The following is a 26,361-nucleotide window of genomic DNA, read 5'->3' on the forward strand; positions in this document are numbered from 1 at the left end:
CCGTGCAGAAGTGGAGGGAGAGGGAAAAAAAAAATGTGGGGGTTATGGAGGGGTGGGGGTTAAAAAAAACTTGCCCGTTTTTTCCTCCACTAAAACATCAACAAGCTCTGACAACGGCAGCGGGGGTTTTTCTTGGCCCCGACACAGCTCTCAGGCATCTCCTTCTTGACGCTTCACCCTCCCTTCTCTTTTAAGAGATATGATAGTTATTGTTCAAATCAGCCAGGGTGAATGGAATGGACCGAGGCCAAGCCTGCCCCAGGCGTCAACACACCTGTATGAAAGAGGCCTTATTGTAGCAACCCAGCATGGCTAACCTGGCCTAGCTCTACCTGTTTTCTGATGTGAGGAGGGAGGGTGGAATCATTTCTCTTTTCTCTTTCTTTCTTTCTCTTTCTGTCTCCCAGACAGTCCCTTAATATTTCCCCTTATTAACCTCCCTCTTCTCAGAGGCTGGCACCTCTGCCCTGGAATGTTTATACTAACGCTGTTATTTTTTTGAATATCACCACCAGACAGGGAGATTAAGGAAAGGGTTGATCTCCCTTGTTAGCGAGGCCCCTTTTCTTTTACTTTTTGCGCTCCCTCCCTTAAGACAACACCTTATTAACGTGCATAGGTGCACAACAAGGTATCGTCTGCTTGCCTAGAAGCTGAGGGACCAACAGCTGTGTTTTTCGTTGTTTGAAGAGCATCCGAAAACATCCAACGTATGTCAATATTAGCCCCCGTCAAAGGTTCCAGCACATAGAGCGTGACAGGGGTCGTCAGCGCTGGAAGGTAGCGTTCATTCCTCATAAGCCAGCGTCTCACCTTTTGGGTGGGTGAGGGCTTCCTGCTTTCATGCAGGGCCAGCAAGAAATAGAACAGAGACATGCTGGCAGGCTGGCACACACACACACAAAGAGGAGACAGGGGGTGAATAGAAAGAAAGAATAAATCCAGCACTATCATTACCCCGGCCTACCCATCAGCCCTCCTGAGATGAGTGGGTGTGCTTACAAGATCGCCCCATTTTCTCAGTTGTGAAGACTGCCACCCCTATTACCCAGATTTCTCTTCTTTTCCCACAATGCCAGGACTGTTGGGCTCCTTTGTATGTCTCTGTGGGGAGGGCAGGTATAATATCCGTTTCCATCCACTTCTCACTGCTATCAAACAAATGTGTGACTTTTTTAGCCCCTCTGTCTCCCTCCTGCACTATCTTTCCATCTCGATTTCTTTCACCCTCTCTTTGTCTCTCGCTCTATCGTCTTCTGCTCCCTTTCATTCGCAGCCCTTTTTTCCCCTCTCTGCCTGGTAATCGAGTGAGAGATTCCGCGACTCTGTGACTCCCCCCTTATTGTCAGATATCAAACAGGGCGGCTTTGTGGATTACCAGGGGAAGCTGATAATGACATGATAGAGGCGTGATATTTCAAACAAAATTGAGTGTCAATTGCCTGGATCGTCTAGGCAACACAAGTGTCGGCGTTGCAGCAGCCAGGAAGGAAATAAGGCCAATCTATTTCCTTTGCTTCATATCAAACGACTCCTCTTCTCCCTCCTTTATACGACTATAATGGGTTGGGCTCAAAGGGAAGAAGAGGGGGCCTGCCAAGAGGGGCTTCAACAGTTACGTCCTTACATGCTTGGGCACACTTGTAAGCATGCATGTGCTGTACATGTGCATGCACACACTTGCAGACATGAACTCTTGAATCTCAAATGTATTAGTCTGAAAGCAGAGCCAATGGGAGGCTGTGCAGGGAAGGTGCCCCCATTTTACCACCCCACCCCCAAACATATATTACCACGCACATGCACTTTTTTTCTCCTCACACTGCTGCACTATGAACCATGAATTTAGGGCAAAGCAGTTTGAGCAATTAAAAAGTGACACCTAAACCTCGTGGATTCACGGTTGGGATTCTCTAAGGCTGGGGTTTAGGTGCCATTGCACTTGAAGATCCAGACTACTGGGGAGTACAGGACTCAGTGTGTGTGTTTGGGTGAGGGATTCTCCCTCCCACAGGGATGTCATCATCTTCTCATCATTGTGTCTCTGGCGCGCGAGCTTGTGTTTCCACCAAGCACGTTTCCATGATGTGTCTCAGTAAGTGTGTTTGCGTCTAGTACATATTAGTGACCGCGAGAGTCATCGGTCAAATGTTGTCAGCTTGCCTCTGACTTCCCTATTGAATAATTAATCTGAGTTTCAATTGCACATAATCGCTTTGACATACATAAGCGAGAACACACAAACACACATGTGCAGGCGCGGTTCAGAAGTAGAGTTTAGGGCTAAAAAGCCCAGCAGCAGGCTAGTGATATAAATAGCTGTTGTTTGTGGAAGGGGGACTGCTGGCAGAAGCAGCACTGACACTGTGGAGGGGACCACAGGGACTCTGATGTGCCTGGTGGCCTGAAGCAAAGCCCTCTGCCTCTCAGATCAGCTCGACCACTGACTGTGTGCAGCTCTGACTGGCCTCCTTCATATGTGACAGCCTGAAACAAATATAACAATCTCTGTGCTGCACGAAAACACATTCAATTCAGCCTAAACTGAGGAATATTGTCCTTGAATCCGAGTCTGTGAACTGTCACGAGTGATTCTTCCTATAAAGGGTCTAGATAACCCCATTCTTTGCCATACATGTCATGTGTTCTGTTTGTTTTATTTGTCTGTGTTTATGTTTGTTTGTGTGTTGTTCGTTTCTGATGATTATAAACACAGATTATTAGATTTTAAAACGTAATATCATTTGGACTGTTTGCATTTATACAACAACATCAGACACTGTTTCTGCGATTGTTAATGTTTTTCTGTGCTTGTCCCTAAAAATAAACAAATAATAATCAGAAAAATAATGCTCAAAATGTTTGATTTTGTAGGATACAACATCCCTAACCAGAAATAACTGCAGTTATTTCAGAAAAAGTGTAACTTCTTATCAAATGGCAAGGAATACCATTTTGAAGACTTGCTATTTCTTCACCTCATACTCGTGAGAAACCTGAACAAAGTCTCCCATACTGTATAACAAGAAGATGATAAAGCAGATATGTCCTAGGGGGGCTACAGTACAGGCAGACGCCCGCCACCCCCACTAGGGAAAACACATTCCAGCCGCCCTCCCCTCCTCGTCGCACATGCTCACAGAGTCTCCCAATTGAAACATCATTGTCGGTAATGGGAGGGATAAATATTCATAAGGCTGGGAAGACAGAAACCCTAGATTAGGGTAATATACTCCTCATTGTTCTCCCCCTTCCCTTCTCCTTCCCTTCCTCTGTATCTCTGCATCTTGTTATGCACGTAATAGCGTTAGCTAATAGTGGCTAATTCCTTCAGCTACCTCTGATAACTTCATCAAAGTGCATGCACACATGTGACTGTGGCTGCGAGCTGCAGCGTTTATTTCTCACCTTTCCCAAATTGCAAATCACCGGGTTTGATATCTCCAAGATTTTGGGCCACGTTCCAATTAAGATTGGATTGTTTTTGTGGAGAGGCCCTCCCTCCCTCCTTTCTCTCCCTCCCTCCCCTTTTCTGCTTGGCACTGACTCCACTGATATCTCATCCATAACAGGCCTGAACTGGGGCAGAGCGTGGCTTAAACAAACAAAAGCCTATATTGATTTATAGGGTCTTCCATGATGGGCTTATTGGCCTGCACCTCAAAGCCACAGAGGGCACCGGGCCATGAATCACAGCTCCACAAAAAATACACACACACAACAGGTAAGAATAATACTTTGGAGCATTGTTGAGGATGTGATTACAACCGCCTCTCATCTTCATATCAAAAGCACTTTCATTGTGTCTTAAAGGAAGGGGGGAGGGAGGTCAACAGAGGTGACACGGTGCACTTATTTACATGAAGTTGCTGTAGATGCCAACACAGGAATAGAGGGAATGTAAAGTGTGAAAGAGGGAGGTGAAGAGAAACAGAGAGAAAGAGTGAGAGAACGAGCATGCCTGGACAGAGAGAAAATACCTTGTGGAAGTTCACAGAGTTTAAAGAGCTCAGCCAAAGAAGGAGCTCCTGTCCTCTCTGGCTCCAACAGACAGAAAGACACACACACACACACACACACACACCCTCAAGGCCATTCTGCTACACCTGGTCACCTTTATCCTTTTTAGTCCCCCATGCCCTCACCCCTCATTCCATACACCATCCACCTAAACACAACATTCAGCAGCCCGAAACACACATCAGCACCGAGATACGCGCAGCAGCAGCACCCTGTGGCTAACACACAGCTCCTCTGGCTATCTCCCTCAGCAGATAAAACTAATTATTCCAAATCTACTCTGTCAGGTTGTCTGATCCTCTGGGGGCCTCAGTTTAAATCTCTCTCTGTGTGTCTCGCTGCCTCTCTCTCGGTCATAAGCCACAAAAAGACCAAGAAATGCTCTGCCAGCTGACCTCCAGAGTAAAAACATAAACAGAGTGACTGGCCATAAAGACACATATAGCCCCATAGCAGCTGAAGCACATGCAAAAACAGACTGAGCTTGAGTGTGATTTTTCTCTAAATGCATGACTACGACGCCAATCAAATCTACTACAAAAAGCAGCGATCAAGCCCTGGCACTCTGAACAACTTTGAAAAATCACAAAAAATGCATGACATCATCGAGCATACAATCCAAAGGACTTATGCACCTATTCAGACGCCTAGTCCCTCTGTTGGCACTTGCCGTTGGCACCCGTGTTAGGCTTTGGAGCTAAATAACAGGCCAACATCCCAGGCTTTCCAGCTGCACGCCCTGAAAGCCCATGGAGAAAGCATTCGTCCCAATGAGCTCTAAAGGCAAATGGAAGCTCATAAACAGAGACTTGACTGTATAGACTTTGCATTTTATCTTTCAGCAGTTTCCCCTTTTATGAGCCGGGGACCCTTATAACAGGGGGAGGAAGGGAGGGATGAGCACGATGGGAGGATGGCGGGGAGAGGATGACAGTAAGGATGTTAAAGGAGGAAGATGATGGCAGAAAGAGCAGAAGAATAAGAATGAGGTACAGGTTTGCCAGGATGAGACAGAGAGGAGAACCGGGGTCACAAATCTTGCTGCTATTCTAGTACGTGACATCTCCGCTCGTTTGCGGCTGCTCATTAACAAACAATACTGCTGTGAAATTGGTTTAATGACAAAGTAATAAAATTGCTATTCTGCTCACAGATGGCCTCAGGCACAGGGAGATTCTGGCAGGCTTACTGTGGCTGCCCGTGTGCATTAAGCTGCTTGTTCATGAAAACAGCATCCTACACTTTCTTTCTCACTATCACCAACCTCTTTTTTCTTTTTAAGTTCTTTCTCTTCCCGCAAATGAAATAAATTAACCTACTTTCCTCCCTTGTATTCTCCTTGAATTCTCCCTCTCCCACACTCTCACCCTCCTGCTCTCCCCTCTCTCTCTCTCTCTCTATTTCGTGCATTGTCTATCTCTCTCCGGTTCTCACCCCTAGTACAGAAATTACCATCTTAAAATAAAAAAAAAAAGAGGAGGCTCGCCCACGCAAACGCAGCTCGACTTCATTTCAAACGCGGAGCCCTTGTTATTAAACGACCCACCAATAAAACCAAGCCGTTGAGGAATAAAAGAGCCAAAAGGAGCAGAGAAGTACAAAGACCTCCCTCCTCCCATCTCTCTCCATCTCTCTCTAATGCCTTCTCTGTAATGCCTCTTTCAGCTCTTTGCCTCTCTATCTTGCCTCGTCTGGCTTCGTTTCTCCTTGCATGCCGTCTTTGCTGGGAGAATTCCACAGCCTTGGAGAGTCTTGAGCTTGTAATGGGGAAAACAAGTAAAAAAGCGTTCATTTTTGTGCATGATCGCCCGACACTGCCAATCTTATTAAAGCACCACCTGTTTTTCATAACTCCAGACTCACACAGAGGTGGGCACTGGGCTGCTCCATGGCCACGGTGGGTGTCCATGCCATGCTATGACCCAATGTGCCCCCAGTGCCTGATAAACTGGGAGTGGGCCCTGTTAATCACACTGAGCGTTTCGACAGCGGCATGTGCTCATGTACTCACACATAAACACAGTGGCGCACATTAGCATCAGCTATTCAAGACTCCCATGGCTTACCCTGTGAGTACAGCGTGTGTCTAGATTGCACTGCGAACAGATATTTGGAGCTGTAACAACTGCGGCCGAAATGAAAAACAAAATGAAACCTGCTGCAACAGGGAGTCTGTTCTGTTTTACTCTGCCAATAATGAAAATATGTTTTTCCAAATGTGTTTCTCCCTCCAAAACAGATAAAATGGGATTATTATTACAGCATCAAGAAAGCAGCCAGATCAAATGAACTTAGCGGGTAGGGGGTGTTGGTAGGGGGGCTGGCACTTGGGATCTGACAACAGAGTCAATTCTGCTAATTAACTGCCAATTAGCGGTCCCTAAATGAGAGGGATCATGATGCCTGTGTTGGCAGCGCCTCTCTCAGTCAGACTCACATAAACACTCATACTCGCACAAGAGGGATACACACACAAACAGACACACGGCCGCAACCTCTCCACACTCCAGCTGTATATTTAGAAAGCCAAGGGCATAAGATGGCCACTGCCGGGAGTCCCTGGTTGCAGCCAAAAAAAGGCCTGACATTTCCATCTGGGTCAAAGTTAGATAGATAACCAGCAACTTCAGTCAACTAGCCCACCAATGTGGCAGGAATGAAGAGACAGAAAACTAAAGAGTAGGCTGCGATACGGAGAAGAGTAAAGAGAGGGGGAAAAGGACCTCAAAAGCCTCTATGTGAGATTTAAATACTTACAAAGATTGTGGAAAAAACAGGCGGCTGGGCTAGATTCATAGCTTTATGTTACATTTGGAAAATATTAGTTATTATTTTGCATTTCATAATGGGCTCGCTCGCCAAACCAGAGGATCGTAAAAATTCATAAAAAAATCATAAAAGCCAGTGTTCCTAAGTGTCTCATTGGACTGGGGAAGGGGGGTGGAAAATGCTCCGCTAAGTGGAGGAACAAATTTGGCGCCGGTTCTTCTCTTTTCTTGTTCTCAGATACTACAAATAAATGTGCCTGACCGGTAATAACAGTTTGCATGTGAACCTGCTGTACAGCTTCTATGTGGTAAACTCGGAGCAGTCTGGAGGGAACCATGGCGGGTTGGGGGAGGGGGGAGGCTGAGAAAGAGAGAGGAAAATGAAGATCTGAGTGGAAATGAGGGACATGCTGTGAAGGGAGCTACAGAGGAGCCAGTTTAGAGGTACCTAAACTAAGTTAATCTGCATGCTGTGCTACCGCAAGACGCAATCTGGGATTCTACGTAGATAGGCAAAAGTTGGGAAGGCGTACGGCTTTTGAAAAGTACCCTAGTTTCCTTTCAACTGCTCTTTTTCGCTCTTTTTTATTTATTCCACCTGCACACCTGTCTTACACATCCATTTACTGAATGCCGTTTTGGTAGTCTCATTTATAAGCTTATCAGAAAAATGAAATGAAATATCTAAATCTCAATGTAAACACGCTGAGTGGTATTATACATTGGAGTTTGTCCTCCTGTGATTCTCAAGAAAGGAAAACAATCACAGAGATTGAGCCTATTTCATCTCCTCAGTGGGCACAGGCTGCTTGGCGCCGCCGTCTGGTGGATATCCTTCTCTTATCATGTGACCTGTGCTCCAACAGGGGGCAAAGGTTGGCTGTGATCCGCCCCTGTGTCTTAATAACTCACTCATTGTATTCCTTTCTGCCGCTAATTAGAGCCTCTCCCGTGTGTGTGTGTGTGTGTATGTGTCTATGCATGTATTCCCCCCTGGGCTGTAGAGAGGAGGCAGAGATGTAAAAATAGAGTGTGGCTCGGTGCCCTCTTTATTGTTATTAGTGCTCCAGTGGCACAGCAGTCAGTCATCATAGATGCCAAGAACTGACATATTCGCTCTCTGACTGGCTCTGCCTCTCTCCTCTCTCTCCCTCTGCCATGGAAATGACCAACTGGCTGCCTGTGAGATGAGGGAATAATGAGGGGACGATTTCCTTCCTTTTTTTAGATGCCGTTTCTCTCAGTCATCTGTCATCGGCGTCATCTCTCAGGCCCATGTAATAATCCCGTGCGCTATGTGTGTCGTGTGTGTGCGCGCGCGTGCATTGCCGCAGTGGTAAATGACGGCAGGATAGTTGGTGTGTGTGTTTATGGCAGTGAGTGAGAGCACATCGTGCTGGGTCTGACGCTGAGACATGAAAGGATTCGGTCAGGCCCCATTTAGCCCAGACTGATAGCAGGACACCAGGAGCTGCTGAGGCAGGCAAATACGCCGCTAGATACTGTAAACTGTAAACGCTTCTGCAGCGCGTAGACACCTGAGTCTGCCATTTCACCTACTTCATTATCCCAGAATGCCGCGTGTGACACGGCCCTCACCTTTTCCTGCAATCTTAAACAAATGCAATTACATGTCAGACCACTCCCCGATTCTGTTAGCATGACGCCAGTTGTCTCAAAACGTAAGCAGAGCAAACACACTACCTAATGGTCAACTAATGGTGTCCTGACACTGTACACACTGAGAGAGTGTAGTTGACCATTAGTAATAATGTGCATATCGTGCACGTACACACATTTGTGCACAGAGGATACTATTAGCTGGATAATCAAGTCCTCCTCCTCATCTGCGCAGAGAGATTGTGGACTTTAACCTTTTCCTTTGTTCCTTATTAACATCACACAGCTAATGGGGTGTGGGCTACAAACAGGTGAGGCTGCCAGCTAATGATATAGACCTCGATATAGAACCAGCTGGAGTGTCTCCTGAGGTACAAACACAAAAGGTTTACGGTTGGAAGTGGTCTACTATGGGTTTACAGGTGAGCCGCAGGTAAAGGGAGGTGTCAGTTGGAGGGTATGCTTTGGGGAGATTCGATGGGGCAAGTTGGGAGAGAGCGAGATGCACTGTCTATTGACTATCACACAGAGCACCCTTGTGCCCTCGCTGGGCTGCGATTGTGCCGGCGGACAAAGCCCTGATTCAGCACATCCTTTCCCCGAGGGAGAGCTCTGGAAACCGAAGACGGAGGCCATCCCCTCCCTTTCCTCCCCCCTCTCTCATCCTCTGCTCCTGTCTCTCCCTCCCTCTGTCTCTATCTCCCTCTCCCTCTCTTTGGCCAGTAACATGGCAGCGGCCATGCATCAAAGGGAACTACAGAACAATGCAAGGGGCCAGCCAGGAATTTGAAGAGCTTTTTTTTTTTTTTAAACAGGAATTTCATATGGTGGAGTTCTGTCATATCCTGGGTGGACCATGTCAGCAGAAACTGAACAGAAAAATTAACTCTAACTTACTGTCCTGCCTGGTTAAGCGTTACACGGGCAAAGAAAACTTCTGCATCCTCGCTCTTTCTCATCTCTCCCTCCAATAACGTGGCAGCATCCGCCAGGCGAGTTCACAACACCCAGAATGTACCAGAGATAGACCAGTCTAAGCCTCTCTAATGACTTTATTTGTGAAAATTGATTCCTGGTGTGTTTTTGTTAACACGGCTGCTGTAACATTAATACACAGCTCCATGACCACCTATGTGTATGTGTGCGTGCAGAAATAAGGTTCATGAGGATGTTACCCAGCACGAGATTCTTTCAGCCCTCTTTATAAATGGATCTGAGGCATTTCAGCGCCAGGCTTGGATTTCATGGCCTCTGAGAAGGCAGCAGCTCTTCCTATATCTATCTCTGTCTCTGTCTATTTCTCTCGCTCTCCCTCCTCGCAGGTTTGCAGACTATTTCTGCATTAATCACCATGACACAGGCAAGGCAACTCAATTTTCTGCTCCTGTAGGTAAGGTGCGTGGCGTCCCGAAACGGTGGCACGAGGCATGAAACAGGCAAGCGGGGGCTAATCTTTGGTTACTGGTGTAATTGAAATGCTATCCACACTGTAGGGTGCATTAAAGTCTGATAACAGCGGTTCCTGTGGCCAATTTAAGTAGCTTGACTTCCTTTGGCTGGAAGGGAATAAAGAAAAGGGTGTGAGAGAGTGAGAGAGACAGAAAGAGAGAGAGAGTGAGAGAGAGAGAGAGAGAGAGAGAGAGAGTATGTCAGGAAGGAGGGGGGAGGGCGAGGGCGAGGGAGGGGGCTGATAGATAAGGCCGACAAACCAGGCTAATTCTCCAGGCATGTTTCTCATTGTGATCCAGAAAAAATGAGAAAAAAAATGTATCACAGAACCAAAAAATCAATTGACCCTCGGGTGGCTTGTCAGGCTGCGAGCCTGATAAACCTAAAAGCTTCGTTAATGTCGGCCTGCCTGTACCCAACAGATAGAGCACTTTGTAAATGAACCTGCTTTGATAAATATATTAAGGAAAGCTGTGAATAAAAGGCACAGACTTGTCATTTGTAAATAGAACCCCCGCTACATGGAATTAGAATGATAAAATGGGGTTCCATATAATTAAGTTTGTGTAAGACCTGAAATCCGTGCAAATACCTTGCCGGAAATTTGAAAGGAAGCTGTCAGTTCAATTAATCTGAACATCACCCTGAGAATGTACTGAACAAAATTAAGCTGCAGATAAAACCTGGGCTAGTATTTTGATAAGTAATTCCTGTATCATTTCTTTGCTTCTGTGATCATTTTATTTAATCCACCACCCCCAGTTATGTGCTAAGCCATCTACAAAGGCCCTGCTGGCCAGGCCACCAAAACCTTAATCCACCATATAGCTTGTGTAAAAAACGGGGAGGGGGTGGAAGGCAGTTTTGCCTTTTGTGGGGGCACCAGTGCCGGTGCTAGGTATGGTTTTGGATGAAGGGGTGGGGTGGGTACGGGGGTAGCTTATGATCTCTGCCTTTCACCCTTAAATATATCCAACTGAATACATATCAAACCACAAAGACCACTGACTTAGCCGCAGAACACTTCGCCGATAACACCGGAACATCCTGGTAGCTTACATATAATAATGTTACAAAGGTTGTCAGTGTGTGTGTCTACGCGTGCTTCCCCTGTGTGTCTATGTGCGACGGGAAGGGCTGTACATAAACGGTTTTCACACTTGCCGGGGTGAGGGGAGGCGAAGGCTTTTGAGAATGAAAAGCAGAGCGATGCTGGTGGTGGAGATAGGGCATGCGGAAATCTTGACTCACCAGTTGTTTACTTGTAAGATGGTGAGGCCTGTGTCTTGGGCTAGCTGCTTCTTCTGCTCTTCAGATGGGTATGGGTGCTGCGGGAGCAAACGGAGAGAGAAACACACACACATGAGCTCTTTTGACATACAGATTAACATAAATATTCACACGTGTACAGTAACCGCTTGTTTCGGAAAAACAAGATGCTCCGAGTCAAGTTGCTTATGACTGTATGTATTCAATATGTTCCCTTGTTTGTTGTATTGTGTAACTTAAGACTGCACCTTGTCGTGACCTCCAACCAACCCTACCCCTCCCCACCCCGTTGCACAGTATAGACATTCAGAGCATACACGTGTCCACCCACACATCAACGCACACACGCACACACACACACAAGTCAGTCCTTAACCTGTCAGAGCTGGCCGAACAAGTTTGTCAAAACTGTCAACCGTGATAACCCCCTTCTCTATCCACACCACGCCCACACACCAACTACATATAGTGTACGCACCAAACATATGCACCACATACAGAAAAAAAAACACACTTACGAGCACGCACACAGGCACACACTGAGGCCTAGCGCAGATACTGCGGTGTCTGAGAATCCCTTCATAATACCAAGCAACAGAATGAGTGGGTGCAGATTTGTATACAGAATACATTTATCTTTCCTTGAATGTCTGACATGTATCCTGGTGGTGGCTCTTTCATAGAGAGCGGCTGAATGCAGACTAACGCTGAAAGAACAGAATGCTGTGAAATCTCCTCCGCAGCCTCGCCAAGATTTTTACCTGAAAATGTAATTCTGCGACCAGGGCTGCAATGATGCTATTTGTGTCAGGTCCAATCTAGAGAACATGGGCTGATATAAATGGCAGACCTTGGGCTGCCGTGCTCCCCCTGGGCCTGCTATGAAGCATGACAAAACAACAGTGATCGCTGGTGACAGATGTCTTTAAGGGCCAGATTAGGAGTCGGGGCGCACGCAAACGAAACAAATGAGACACTATGCGTTTCATTCAGCCAATGTAGACCGAGAGCATGCGCGCACACGTTTACGCGCACACAAGCATGTGCAAAAAGAAAATGCACACAGACACAAGCAAATATTCTGAGACATGACACCTGCAAATGACAAGAAGTGACACTTAAATCCTCCTCTATTTTCGGGCGGGTTTTAAGCTCCATTAACGCACATCCTTCCCCCTCAAGGAAAATCACCTTTAGCCTCATGACTTTTTTTCAGCTCGTTTCCTCCACCACACTCATTGAGAAAGCAAGTTTCGTAATATCTGCTGGCTTGTGTTAATTGAATTCAGTTTTAACATGAAATGATAACAGTTGCACAAGAACTATTTTCTCATTTACTGCTGAAATAATTGATGTAAGTGAGGTTTCATATCAGCGGAGAGGAGGATTTCTCCGTTCTGCTAGTGCTGCCTGTCTAAATGTGGTCTATTTTAATTAAAGGAGAGATGAAAAAAATGGATCGAGGAATGTGCTCAATTAATAACAAACAAGGCTGAGATTGGACAAATAATGAGTCCCGGCTGCAGAGAGGGATTAATCTGATTTGTACTTGTGTACGTAGTTCCTTTTAATATGCTAAAATCATTAACAAAGGAAAGATGATAATGCTTGCATAGAAATACATTTTTTGATTGCCAGGTGCTGACATTTCCTTGGCTGGGGAAGACGGAGCAATTTCTCTTGGTTACTGTGTGTGTGTGTGCATGCCACTCAGTGTGTATGTGTGCACAACGTCCAAAGAGCAGATATACATATCTATATCTCTGTGTGTGTGTGTGTGTGTGTGTGTGTGTGTGTGTGTGTGTGTGTGTGTGTGTTTGTGTGTGTTCCTTCTGTACAACAACATGTAATAAGAGCACAGCCTCTCTTTCCCTCCCCCTTACACTTCTGGGCTTTCTCTGCGTTTTCACATTAGCGATGACCTCGGTCACCATCAAAACACGCTTGCAAATATAACACAACACACACTCCCTCCCACTCTTCTGCATGCACACACACTACACAAACATATACACACACATGCGCGGACGCATACACAAATTGAGACGGAGCTAAAGATGATGTGGTATGGAGGTGTGGGGAGAAGAGCAGCCTAAATTGGAAATGGGAGTGGGTCATCTACATTGTATTAAGGCTTCCTCAGCCTCTCAGGCCCAGACCCGGTCATCAATTGCCTACTGTCAGCCAGAGCGCGCTTTAGCTCGGTGATAAATACGCCGGCCAGCGGCGTAGCTCGTCCAGCAGCCACCGCGTAATGAATGGTTTGAACAAACAAGAAAGATGTCTCATCAAGGAGAGTGGGGACGTTAAAGCCCCCCTCGCACACAAAACTCCTGAGTAAGGAGATTTACTCTGACCACATAGACACGACACTAAAAAAAAATCCTATTTCGTTCAGCTCATACCCCTCCTGGCCCGTGCTCATTCCCCCACTCCTTGCCTTCCTGTGTCGGACTAGATCACCTCCCCTGCAACCCAAAGACACTTGCTTGTGCACTTGCACACACACACACACACAGAAGAAAATGTCCAAATACACACGCAATATGCCTATACAACCTTTCCTCATCCTCCCTTCATCTGTCCTCAACTCTCTCTCTCCGCCTTTCTTGCTGCCCCCCTTCCCCGACACACACACGTACTTTTTATGGCTGCGACTGCAGGCCACCCACACTTTACGCTGTGGCAGCTTTGCTTAAAGCATGGTGCTCTGAAATCTCAGCTACAGAAAATGGTGTGCGGTGGCAACGGTGACACACACACACATATGGACATGAGAAGTAAGCCGCCATGGTGGGCCCAGTGGTTACAAGGCTGCAGCAGCCGTGAAATTGGAGAACGGCTGTTTAGACCTCTGAGTAACCCCTTAATGTTAATTGCCTTTGTAAAAAAATATGTTAGTAAATCACCCAATGTAGGCAAAAAAAAAAAATCTGATATTAAAAGAGTAAACGTGAGGCGGATCTGTGATTGATGAACCAAACACACAAAGTCAGAGTGCTGAATCTGTTCTAATGTGTTTCTTCCTGGAGATGTCCTTCTCTTGCCTCAGGAGACCGCATGACATGGTTATTTAATGGATGAAACACAAACACAGAGCAAGATCAAAGATGGTATTGATAATCTCCACACTAGCTTTGGATTCACTCAATATGTTCAATTACAAACACCAAGGCCAATATCCTTAAAAGAGGATTGACCACAAAATGTAAAACAGCCCGTCTATAAATAAGCCAGAAATGAGCAGCTTCAATTTGTTGTCAGGGCAGCACCGGTCTGCGATCGAAACGGCTCTGTTAATTATGCTAAAGCTCGTTAATGTGCACAAGCATGCACTATCCTGACGTTGTCCAAAATGTGACCCGAAACATCAACATAAACACATAAACACAAACCTAGGCGCAGGTGGATCACATTCTGCCAGTCATTGAGAATTGAGCTGTGTGCGCGTGCGTGTGTGTGTGTGTGTCTGTGTTTGTGTGTGTGAGATCGACTGCTAGCTAAATTACAGGGTGTGATGTGCTCTGTGCTCTCTGATAGTGCTGTATGTAATGGCCCCTGTGGTTGCTGAACATTACAAGCCGTGGTAGCTCCATCATCCGCTGTGTTCGGTCCTCAAACTCCCCCTGAGCCCAGCTTGCCGTTCCACCATATACAATAACCACATCTACTGCTGGACCACCACACCTTTCGCCCACGCCGCCTCCTATCTACTCCTTCAACATCCAGCTCGCTTCGCTATATATCACATTCATACTCTCCTGACACCTATTTGCTGCCGTCGTCAAATCCCACAGCCCGATCATTATCCCGGCCGCTCCATTCAACCCCCACCCCGCTTTTCCCGCTCCTGCTCCTTCCCCTTCCTCCACCCTCAGAACCTGCAGCCCCTCGCCTGAGAAGCTGGTGGACCCCATTGATGAATGACATCATCAGTGTGTGACATGAGTTATAGAGTGAGGTCACGAGGTTGCAGTGGCTTGCAAACCTATTCCATGCTAATGATTCCCAGGAAATCACAGGCCATTGGCTGTTTACCCCAGTGCCATGGCAACACAAAGGAGTTGCTGATGATGATTGGTGTGCATTAGCCACAGCTACTTGGATAGGCTTATTAGATAATCCCCATATATATTTTTAATTCTGTAAAATTGGAGTAAATAAAAACAGACATAAATCTATATAATAACGTTTCATGACAATGCTTTTGTGTGTTGGTGCTTTTGATGGGCTTTATAGTGAGTTTGTGTGTAGTTTTACAGCAATATTGTATCCCGCTGATTCCTTTCATATATGCCTTCTTTGCATTGATTGGAATCTTATTTGTTTTTAATCAAAGTGACTGGAGGATGATAATAATATTCACTGTCAGAAATAAGCGCAATCAAATATAGGGATGACATTTTAATATGGATTCATGCATTGAGTTCGGGTAAGATTGGCACATTTTAAATATCAAGTTGCTGTTGTTAATAATGCTACAATTGGCTTCTTTGACAAATGACAATGAGATTGAATGCATATCGGCATTACTGGGAGATCAAACAGATATGACAAATAAACCCAGTTGGAGTTTTTCAATCCATCACAAGTGTTTACTATGCACAGAGCAATATCTGGCTTTTTAGCGGCAGTTTTCTGACAGACTTTGTGGCTCAAATTGAAGGATATAGTTAATTGCTTCTGTCTGTAAACATCAAATAGATTGACAATTAAAAAAAAAAGAACACCGTCATATTTCTGTGACAGTAAAAAGAATCGATTTTTTCAAACGTATCAGTAAAAAACTACAAAGAATTATTTGTAGCAAATTAAAATAATGATGAGTTTCAAAGATCAATTTGATTTATTTCATCAATTATGAATTAATGTCTGGCTTATTCTCAAAGCCCAAACTAAGGTTTGCAAACGGAGTAAACTGCTTGAGTTGAAGTTCTTTTGAACAGTTTGCGTAAACTAAAGTCGCATTAAAACCATCTCCATTTTTATCTCTGTGCTCAACTTCTCTATCTCCATTGCTCACTCTTTCTCTCCCTCCCTCCCGCTCACTCCCTCTCTTTGTGTGTTTTGGGGCGGTTGGATGTGGGAGGGAGTTTTGGGTGTTTGTTTTATTTTACTGGGAACTACACTGCTTCCTGACAACAGTCTGAAAACAGGCAAGAATGCCACATGACTCAATGATCCAACCCTGCTGCTCTTCCTTTCTTTCTCTCTCTCTCTCTTTCTCTCTGCACACACACACACACACACACACACACGGTTACAGCCCACTTATAAACAGAACTCACATGATGCCAACCTACAAACCGCACGCACTGCATGCCAACCTCTGATAACAGCAAATGAAAGTACATCCATATCTACACCTCACACGATCTGCATTCAGAACATACCACTACACTTCTGTCTCTCACACCAGACTCCGGAGCTTCCACAATAAGTATAAGGGCTCTCAGCGGATTGCCCTCTGACAGTAAAACGGTGATGATTGCAAATACAAGGCACACTGGCGAGGCCCGCGGCATCTATTATAGAGCAAAAGGGCCCCCAGTCTGTCTGTCTGCCTCTCTGACTGGCTGGCTGGCTGGTTGGTTGGCAGTGCATCAGTACTACTACTGCTGTTGCTGCCATGGCCCGCCACAACAATCGCTGGCTGGGCTCCTGAAGCCAGCTCCTGGCCCTCAGCCAGCAGCCTGTTTGCTCTACACCATTAATTTATGTTCACTGGAGATGGTGCAAGGTTGTAGAGAAGCTCTACGGCATAACTGCGCTGCTCGCCTGCCAAGCTACAGTAACAGCGAAGTGGGTGAGGGGAGTCGGAAGGAGCGAGGAATGAATGGAGGGAGAGGGTGAGGAAGGAGCCCTGGAGGATATGCAAGATATAGGCATCTGATTGTACCAAGCTCCATGAGGCTAAATAGCAATCACTCCCACACAATCCCAATGCACCTCCAGACTTAACGGATCGAGTGGAGAAGAGAGAGAGCTGTTTTTCTAAATGCTATCATGCATAATGATAATAAGGTATCACTTTTATCCAATAAGGAAAATAAAACTGGGGGGGGAAAAAACATTTATTATCTGCGCAGAAATCCGCAAAATACTCCCGAACAGGGATCAACTAAGCTCATCCCATAGATCTATTGGAGTTTGCCAACAGTTATATACACAAACTGTGTGTGTGCTGTGGACCTGATCTCGTTTGTGGCCTGCAGCTATAGAGATGTGCCTATTTAATCGTCAGATCGAGTTCATGGCTTCTTTTTCCACCACACGGCTGCCCCTCTGCTTTCAAGAGAAGGAATACGATCCCTCCATCTTTACAGTGGGGGCCTGGTCTCCTCTCAGTCTCTCCCTCTCTCTCTCTCATTTCCGTCGATCTCTCCTTCTCCTGCCGTACTCCATAGGCCCCAGCAGCTATCCCTTTCCTCGCTACATGCTAACCCGCCTGGCCTCGTCTTGTATCCTCTTCACTCCACCTCTTCTCCTCTCCTCTCCTCTCCTCTCCTCTCATCTCATCTCGTCTCGTCCCCCCTCTTTCAAAGTTTCCGCTCAAGCTTTAAGCCAGGTCCTAGAGGGCAGGAATTTGGCCTGGTTTTTCAGACCAGTCTGTTGGCTTTGTTGTGGTAACTGCCTGCTCAGGGGCACCCAGCTCTGTTCTGCTCCGCTCTCCAGCCCGCCTGATGTCAACACACAGCCACGCTCGCTACTTGCTCTCAAGAATCTTTAAAACATCTCGTTGCAACGGCTACAGCTGAGCCAAAGCATCATCCTCTTACATTGCTTGGATATATTTTTTTTTTTAGAATTCTCTAAAAGTGAATCTCCCGTCTCTTCTCTATGATGTTGCTTGTTGGCACTGTGAGGTAATTGGTCTCCTTCCTTTGCGAGGGACTTTTAGGGCCTATAAGCAGATCATTAGAGACCTGGTGGGCCTGTCAAAGCAGAAGACCCACCCACTTTGCCTGCCTTGGACAACCTCACATCCACACCACTTGTCACTGTTGCCAGTCATAAAGTCATCGGGAGCACACGCTATGGCTAAAGTGTACTGAATGAGGCTAAGCCTCTGAATAAACATCACCACTGGTTTAATGACGTATGTACACATTGTAAAAAAGCAATGATTTTCTAAACTGACTTACTGAGAGACTTGTCCTAAGGAAACCTCTAGCATTGCTTTTGATCTTTTGTAGCTAATTATTTTACCCCTTGAAAACCTTTTTCAGATCCTACTATTTCCAATGAGGAAGAAAAAAATTATGTTTCACTGGCCGAAAGAAAAATTACAATAAATACCTCTTGATAAATGTTTTTCCTTAGGCTAATAATTAGGCATTTTCTGCATTAAATAGGTCTGGGTTATTAGACACTATTCAGGCTTGCTGCAGCTTACAGGCCACTTTAAAGAAATGTTGGGAAAGCACAGGGGGCCAGTGACAAGCACTTACAACCCAGAGCCTGTTGATAGAGTCTGTTGGGAAAAGGACTTAATATTAACATACAGGGTCTCTTTAAGTTTATCCTCTTTCTCTACTGTGTTCTTTAGGACTTTGTTTAACTTCCTAAGTCAAAGTAAAGTGGGGCTGATCTTCAATTGAAATAGAAACAGATTAATTTGTGGAGAGATGGACAGACTGAGGGAGAGAAAAGCGGGTGTGTTCGCTCTTCAAATAGAAGCTTCTGAGAGTTTCCACTTGACGGTTCTCCCTTTCATTGTGCATTAACTTAATGAGCATAAGTATTCAAATACACAACCAGGACCTCTTTTAGCTCTCTCCCTCTCTCTTTCTTGTCTCTCTCTCTGTCTCTTTAAGACTCCACATTCTCGAGAGAAAGGCCAGTACATTCTAATAGCGAGCCTCGGGACACGACAACAAGAGCACAACCACTTACAGAGGACAAACAAGAAACCCCCGGGGCCGGCTCTGGAATGTCAAGCCAATTTGGAAGATTTCATAGGACATTTGTAATGTCAATTTTTGTTTTCAGGTCAAAAATCAAAGGCAAACATGGTGGGTAACATTTGTCCATTACAGTGCAGGCAGGAACACCCCCTCCCCCGCCAAAAAACAGCTGCAGGGGACACTTCCTGTTTGCTAATGATGCTAAATGTGTTCAAGTCAACCATGTCAAATTTTCTCTCCCACTGAATGGACAGCTGGGGTGGAAAAGGGAGGTTTTCTCTTCTTTCCTCCACTGTCTCCATTTTCCTCCGGCCAGTGAGAGAAGCTCTTAGGCCCATGACAGACAGACACTTCAGATCATGTCCCTGTCAGTGAGACAGAGGAGCATAGCTGATGGTAACCATAGGTGCATTCATCTGAGATCACAAGTACTTCCATGGAACAAAGCCAGGCAAGCCCTGATCAGTCACCACCCCGTCCCTACCTGTTGTGTCTCTTCTCTCTTACTGAATACCGTTTTTGCCTTTCAGAAATGCACGTCGTCTGAGCTCTCCTTTCATCTGGGGGTGTATGAGTCAAGGAGATATCTCCTGTCATTGCTCAACACCCAGAGGCGGCTGGCTGCACGGTGCTGTGTGGACTGACAAATGCCCTCAGGACCTTCCACTTTCTTAATGTTCCTCAAAGCACAGTCGACATGTGATGGGAGTTAAAATGCCTTTGTGAAGTGCCGCCGAGAGAAGAGAAGAGAAGAGAAGAGAAGAGAAGAGAAGAGAAGAGAAGAGAAGAGAAGAGAAGAGAAGAGAAGAGAAGAGAAGGAGTGGTGAGGCTGGGATATAGCTTTTAGGCTTGGTTAATAGCAGCCAATCTTTAAGTGCATTCTTCCATCCTCTCCCTCTCTCTCCTTGTAGTGCTCTTAGGCTCAATCCTGCCCGGGGGCCGAGGTGACCTTTGACCTGGCTGGCCTGCCTAGCTACAGCCCTCTCGTTTGTTAGGGGCTTTATCCACTGACAAAGCAGGCAGGAAGTTGGCAGCCACCCAGCAGCCCCATGGGAGGATGACCATCAGCTAGCTCAGCTTACCGCTTATTACAGGATGGTGGGGAGCATGTGTGTGTCTGTGTGTGTGTGTGTGTGTGTCTGTCTGTCTGTGCGCTGCTGTGTGTGTGTTCGGCCTTGTGCTTGCATATACTGTATGCGTGCGCGCATGCCTGTTGGTAAATGTGCGTGTGCGACCGCGAGGCATGTTCGAGTGTAGCTGCATACTTGTGTTTGTGTGTAGAGGAGCGACAGAATCAGAAGTGCGGCTGACCTTTTTTTTTTTTTTTCGTGCCGGCAATTTTTTACTATGCTGGCTAATGACACGCAAAGAATAAGCCTGGAAGCTACAAACGTCCCTGTCTCCAAGCTAACCCGATCAGCTACGCATGTTAGCAACAATCAGGCAACCTTCCAGCCACTGGACTCAGGGGACCCCAGCACACTTCAGTCTCTCTCTCTTCTCTCTCTCTCCTCCTCCTCCTCCTCTCTGCAGCCTGTTCATCAGAGCGCTCAGAGCAGCTCACTAAAACATTATATCATAAGACACTCCAGTTTCACTCTCGCCACTCCATAAAAGTCAGGTAATTCATACTTCATTTATATACCTTCCCATTAATAAAGCTGATGAACTTTTACTCCTTAAATCTAATGGGCCATTTTGCCATGACTGCCAGCGCTTGCCGTTTTCTCCGTCTCTCTCTCTCCCGCCGTCTCTCTTCCCTTGGAGCGAGCTAATCCACAGTCACTCAGTCACCGCTCACGTACAGTGTTTTATGGGTGAAGAGAGAAAGAGAAGGATTTAGAGATTTTTGAGGCTTTTGACTGACCTCTGCCACAGACAAGCAGTGACACGTACCGTACGGTGATTTGTTGTTCTCTCCCTCTCCGCTTCCCTCTACCTCTCTCTATCTGGGTGCAACAGAGGGTCATTGACCTCCGGGCCTAAAGCAAGGCACGATGGCTCCCCGGCTCGGAGGCTGTTGACAAGCGTCTGTGTTCTTTTCAACAACTCGTTGAACCACCCCCCCACCCCTTCCCTTCTCAGGAATGTAACACAACCGCTCACTGAGGTAACTCAAGCCCCTCCCCTCTCCCATCCTTCATTTACAGAAAGAGAAAGAGAGAGAAAGAGAGTGAAAGCAAGACCAACTGGGGGTGCTGTCCCCCATCTACCCATCTAACTCTTGCTCCCTCTCTATTTTCTCTTCCTCTCTTTAGATTTGCTTCTAGCCCACTGCCTGCGGAATAATTAATGATGCAATTGAGCCTTGCAGAAGACTCTGACCAGCAGGGGCCGTTCCTGAATGCCTGTGTAGCCGTTTTATGGAAGACCGGAAAATAGAAAGAGAGAAAGACGCGGGGAGACAGATAGGCAGAGGAAGAGAGAGACATAAAACAGTCAGACAGTGAGAAAAAGAGATTGTTAATAGTCTGTTCCCCAACAAGCCTTAACTCAGTCTTCCTCTCTGTTTTCGGCCCCTCTAGTCTAATCCTCTCGCCCCATCCCCCTTCTCCTCTCCTCCATCCTGATGGCGGGATCGGGGGGCCTGACCTGTCTGGTGATTGATGGTAATGTCTCAGGAAGTCATTTTCCCCGACAGCACCCCGCCGCCTTTCACCAGGCCTGGTGCAGAGGTGAGCCCATCACATGGACGCTTTTAACTCTTTGCTCACTCTCCGCCCAGGTCTCTCTGACCCATCCATCTCATGCACCACCATCTCCTTCCCTATGCCAACCACCACCCTTCGAGCCCCCTACTTCTGACACCACGGCAGGGGACATGACAGAACAAGTCTGTCGGAAAAAAAGCACGTTGGCACAACAGAGAAAATAAGGGTATCTTGACCAAAAAATACAGCCCATCTTGAAGTGGATCTGCCAAGTGGCCCCTAATTCAGGTTGCTGGGGATGGATCCCCACGACTCCATTACTGTCAGCGCTTACCACCTCCATTATGGCAATTAGGACGTGGTTCCAACACTAGGAATGCTTTGCTATGCTCTGGAATTGCTAACATCTGCCGTGTCTCCGCTCCATGTGTCAGAGCAGAGTTGTCTTTTCTTAAACACACATCTTTTTACAGTCACACTCTCTTCTCTCTCTCCTCCTTTTTCCTCCTGCTTCTTCAACACCGCTCTCCACATTTATTTTCTTAATTCGACTCAAACTGTGCCTTAAAGAGATCCTTCTCTGTTTGAGTCCAAATAACCTAAAATGATCCGTGAAGAGCCTCGCGGTTCCCATTTTCAATAGGCTTCATTAGTTTTTAATATCTAGCCAAGGAAAGGAGGGGAAAATAGCATGGAGATAATCAATGGAAAGGGGCTGGTAGCCTATTAATCTCCCCCAAAGGATTGTGGGTTAATACACGCTCTTGCATAGGCAAACATGGCTGTGTGGTGAACACATCTGTCTGCCTGGATGGGCTACTTAATGAAACAGCCAGCGTTTGGCTGCTGAGATGGATGTCGTTCCCCCAGTGAAAAATGAGTTCTCTCTCTCCCACTATGCTGAGCCACACATGATAGGGCTCCATTCAATTCACTGGAGACCTGACTGTGTCCCCGCGTGAGAGCGGCTTAAACAATGAGGGTGCGGGGCAGGACAGGCAACGCATGGCCACTGGAGCAAGGCCTTCATGGAGATCATATCAGGGAATCCTAATGTGAACAAGAGTCTGACTGATCTGGGAATGAGAGAGGACAGCGAAAGACTAGAAGAGGAGTAGTACAGTAGACAGATAAAGAAGAACAAGGGAGGACAGAGATGAAGGCTGAGCCACCTGGGACAGATAAGCAGGCTCAATGTGTGTGAGCGACAGTGTTTGTGTGCGAAAACTTTGCTCTGCGTGTGCACGCATGTGCAACTTATCTGTCAGGACGTGTGTGCACGTTTCTGCGCGTGCATGTGTGTGTGTGTGTGTTCCGACAGTGTCGGAGGTGACCCCTGGTCAGGGAGTCCTGTAACAGGAGCTCACCTCCGGTTCTGCGAGCTCTCCTCTCAGTTGTGCTAAACAGCCACCTGAAGACAGGATTAGCCATTGTGACCCGGCCCCAGAGGTAACCGAGATACACCTCCGGGGACAGACATGAAACACACACTGTCACGTGTTGCAGAGACGCAGCCAGGTGGGAGGACACAAGATGGACACAAAGAGGAAGATAGAGGTTTAAAAAACAAAAAAAAAAAAGAGCTGTAAAATGGAGACAGGACGGGACAGATGGTGGCAGGGATTGTAGGAGCAAACAGGACACCTATAAGAGGATGAATGCAAGTAGGATACAGTATAATGACAAGTAAGCTAAGGTGAAGGTGTCAGCGGTGTTTGCTGTTGTCTAGTGAAAACAAAGCATCAGAGCATAAGAGGATTGGGCGACCTAACCCGGTGCCTTGGGGTAGCTGAGATTTGTGCCTGCATGGAAATTGATGCCTGTCAGCCCGTCTATGACTCAACTCTGACAGTATGCATGCATGTGTGTTCCCGTGTGCACATACGAGTGCGCGTGCTGTGCTGTGACAAATGAGCTGTGCTTAATTTGCGACTGATTATGCGGGCTGCTGGTGCCCTAAAACCCCTTTGAACTTGTAATTGCCCCTGGTTTCAGTAATGAACATTAAGGAGGATTCAGAAATGTGTGGCTAATTACACATTTGCCCCCCTTTTTAATTTCTTCGTCTTCATGCTGGATGAGAAAGAGGAAAAAGGAGGAGCAGGAGCGGTTGTAGGAGGATGAGAGCCAAGGAGGAGGTTCTGGGTTGGGAGGCATACATTGCTGTTGTCGCCCTCTTTATCTAAATAATTGTACAAGCTGGTTTATGGGCTTTAGAGAGGTGCTTTGTGTGTCATTCGCTGCAGCCCTGGGGATATGGGGGGACTAGCTTTCCCCATGATCAATATTCAGAGAGATTCACATCTGGAGCCAAGGCCTGCTCTGCCTGGATTTGGATTTATATATATTTATTTCTTCTTTTTATTTGATTTTTTCTTTTGTTCTCTTCCTCTATCCATCTGCTTTTTCTTATCAGCGTGTGCTGCAGCTATTTTTTGATACAGGGGTTGCTATCTATCACACATGCTCATTTGTGTTGCCTTACGTGATCTTAGGGGGAGGTGGCTGCAGAGAAATCCAGAGAAGTGAACGAGGTCTGCGCTATGTGGAGAGCAGACACCAACAACACATGGCTCAGTATATATGCTAGGCAGAGCTGCTTGAGCATGAGAGCATTCTGGGTAAATGGCTGCGGTGCAGGGAGGGTCCACTGAGGCTGGTGGAGGGGGAAGAGCAACAAATTGACCCGCTCAGCCTCGGTCTTTGATGTGGACTGGGCTCGCTCTTAAAAAAACCAGTCCATATGTTCAGAAGGGGAAAGAGAGAGGATATCAGTGGGGAGAAAAATGAAAAGGTGAGGAAGTGGGGGGAAGAGGTGAGAACAAGAGACATCGCTCCCAGTTATAAGGACCCCACTGTGCTGGAATCCCATTGCCTGCCCCTGGACTGAGCGCTGGGCAAAACAAAAGCATGCATTTGAGAGGAGTAGGAAGGGAGGGGAGAAAAATCACACAAAATGGCAGGAGTGGGATTTGGTGCAGCCAGGGTCCCATGACAAACCAAACAGTGCAACACAAGGTCTGTTTTTGATTTCTACTCCGTGCCTCCATCCCTCAACCTTTCCTCTTTCCTTGCCTCCCTCCCTTCTTTAGCCTGGTTTGCCGTTTCTGCGCCTCTGCTGCTCCTTTTTCCCTTTTGCATTTTTCTTCTCTTGGTGTGAGATGAATATCAAAGCACTGCTGGGGCAGCTTGGAGGCCTGCAGCAGAATCTCATTGGCCTCCATGGTCCCCCAGCATGCAGCAGCCACCGTTCTCGCAGCTCTTGCCACAACCCCGCAATCAACCGTGGGGGGATGAGGCTGCAGCCTGCAGGGCGGTACCCCTGGAAGGGTAAGGGGTAATTTAAGGAAACTCGCTCTAAGATGTGAAACCAAAATCCTCTTATACATTTTGTTATGAGTAAGATAACCCCAAAAGTGTAGAAAAGGGAAAGCGGCAGAAAATCAGCTACCACCATCTTAATAACCCTGCTTTTCCACCAGGGGCATGTACGCTATCACAGACTTCCTTACCGGGTCCCATATTACACATGACGTCATTCAGCCCTGTTTCTTACAGAGTCAGCTCAGCCAGGTCCCAGCCAACGGATCAGTGTTATGACTACAGCAGCAGTGGTTTGCGCTGCTGTGCTAAAGGCAGGGAAACGTTCCCGGGTTGGGATTTATTCTCAGAGGAGCACAGGGCCTTTAAGAAGTCTCCTCAGCTTTGTGCATTTGGAGAAGTCTCTCACTGTTCAGAGCTGTGAGTTTATAAATCTGACTGCCCTCCACAGGCCTGTCCCTGTTTGTATTCTGCTGCGGTCAGGGCATGTGCAGTCACCTCTGCAGGGGCCGGTCAAACTCATGCTGTGCTCCTGGTCCTCCATGAGGACACCCCTGTTGTAAAAACCTCATTTAAAGAAATACATCAAATTCAACTGTTGTCTTGCTGGAGGATAAGTTGCAGGATGCTCTTTTTTTCCTAAAACACTGTTGAGTCTCACACAGCTTAATCACCTCCATGAACGTGTCGTAAACAGTCCCTCAGCGAAAGCACTCATTTCTGCTACTTCATTAAACAACCTGCATTAAGATGCAAACAGCAGGAATGAAAATTAACAGGGTGGAGGGGGAAAGGGAGGAGGAAGTGTTGGAATTATGCAGGAATCGCTGCATTTCCACATGCACCAAAACATGATGCTCATCTTGCGGACGTGCAACCCTATTTGAATGAAAAGTAATAACAAAACAGCAAACATGTCTGCTCTTTTTCTTCACACACCGCATAGTGTATGCAAGGTTAATATGCTATGTTTTATATGTCAGTGGATTCCACGTGGGGTTAGTTGGCTTTGAAGTGGAACTACGGCAGATCTGGATTAGGGGGCAAAGTGTAAAGGTCTGATGTCGGAGCATGAAACGAATTAGGGCTTATTACATTCTAATGCAGCACTAAACCTCTGGAACGGCTAGCAGCTATGCCAAAGCACACTGTAAACAGAGCTGTGACACACTAACACTGGGAAATTACCGCAAAGCCGCTGTGCAGTGAAATGGCAAAGTTGATGCGGCCTGTCATATAATTATACAGCCTGTGAAAATGGGAAGTCACCGGATCCCCCCTTCTAAACTTTCACTCTGTTTTTTTCTGCTCTCACAAATAAAACAACATCTTGTTGACACTAATTTGTTAATGAAG

The 26,361-nt window shown here is 46.5% G+C and overlaps 1 protein-coding gene across 7 annotated transcripts in view; it reads right to left on the reverse strand.

Annotated features, from left to right (window-relative positions):
* meis2a (Meis homeobox 2a) overlaps nucleotides 1–26,361 on the reverse strand; it is a 179,415-nt gene that overhangs the window by 13,822 nt on the left and 139,232 nt on the right. For all 7 annotated transcript variants that reach the window (XM_073484230.1, XM_073484229.1, XM_073484225.1 and 4 more), the window contains exon 9: nucleotides 11,109–11,185. In XM_073484230.1, coding sequence (XP_073340331.1) covers nucleotides 11,109–11,185 — 77 coding nt within the window. The remainder of the gene's footprint in view (nucleotides 1–11,108; nucleotides 11,186–26,361) is intronic.

The sequence above is a fragment of the Pagrus major genome, chromosome 16, assembly GCF_040436345.1.
Source record: "Pagrus major chromosome 16, Pma_NU_1.0".
Lineage (NCBI taxonomy): Eukaryota > Metazoa > Chordata > Actinopteri > Spariformes > Sparidae > Pagrus > Pagrus major.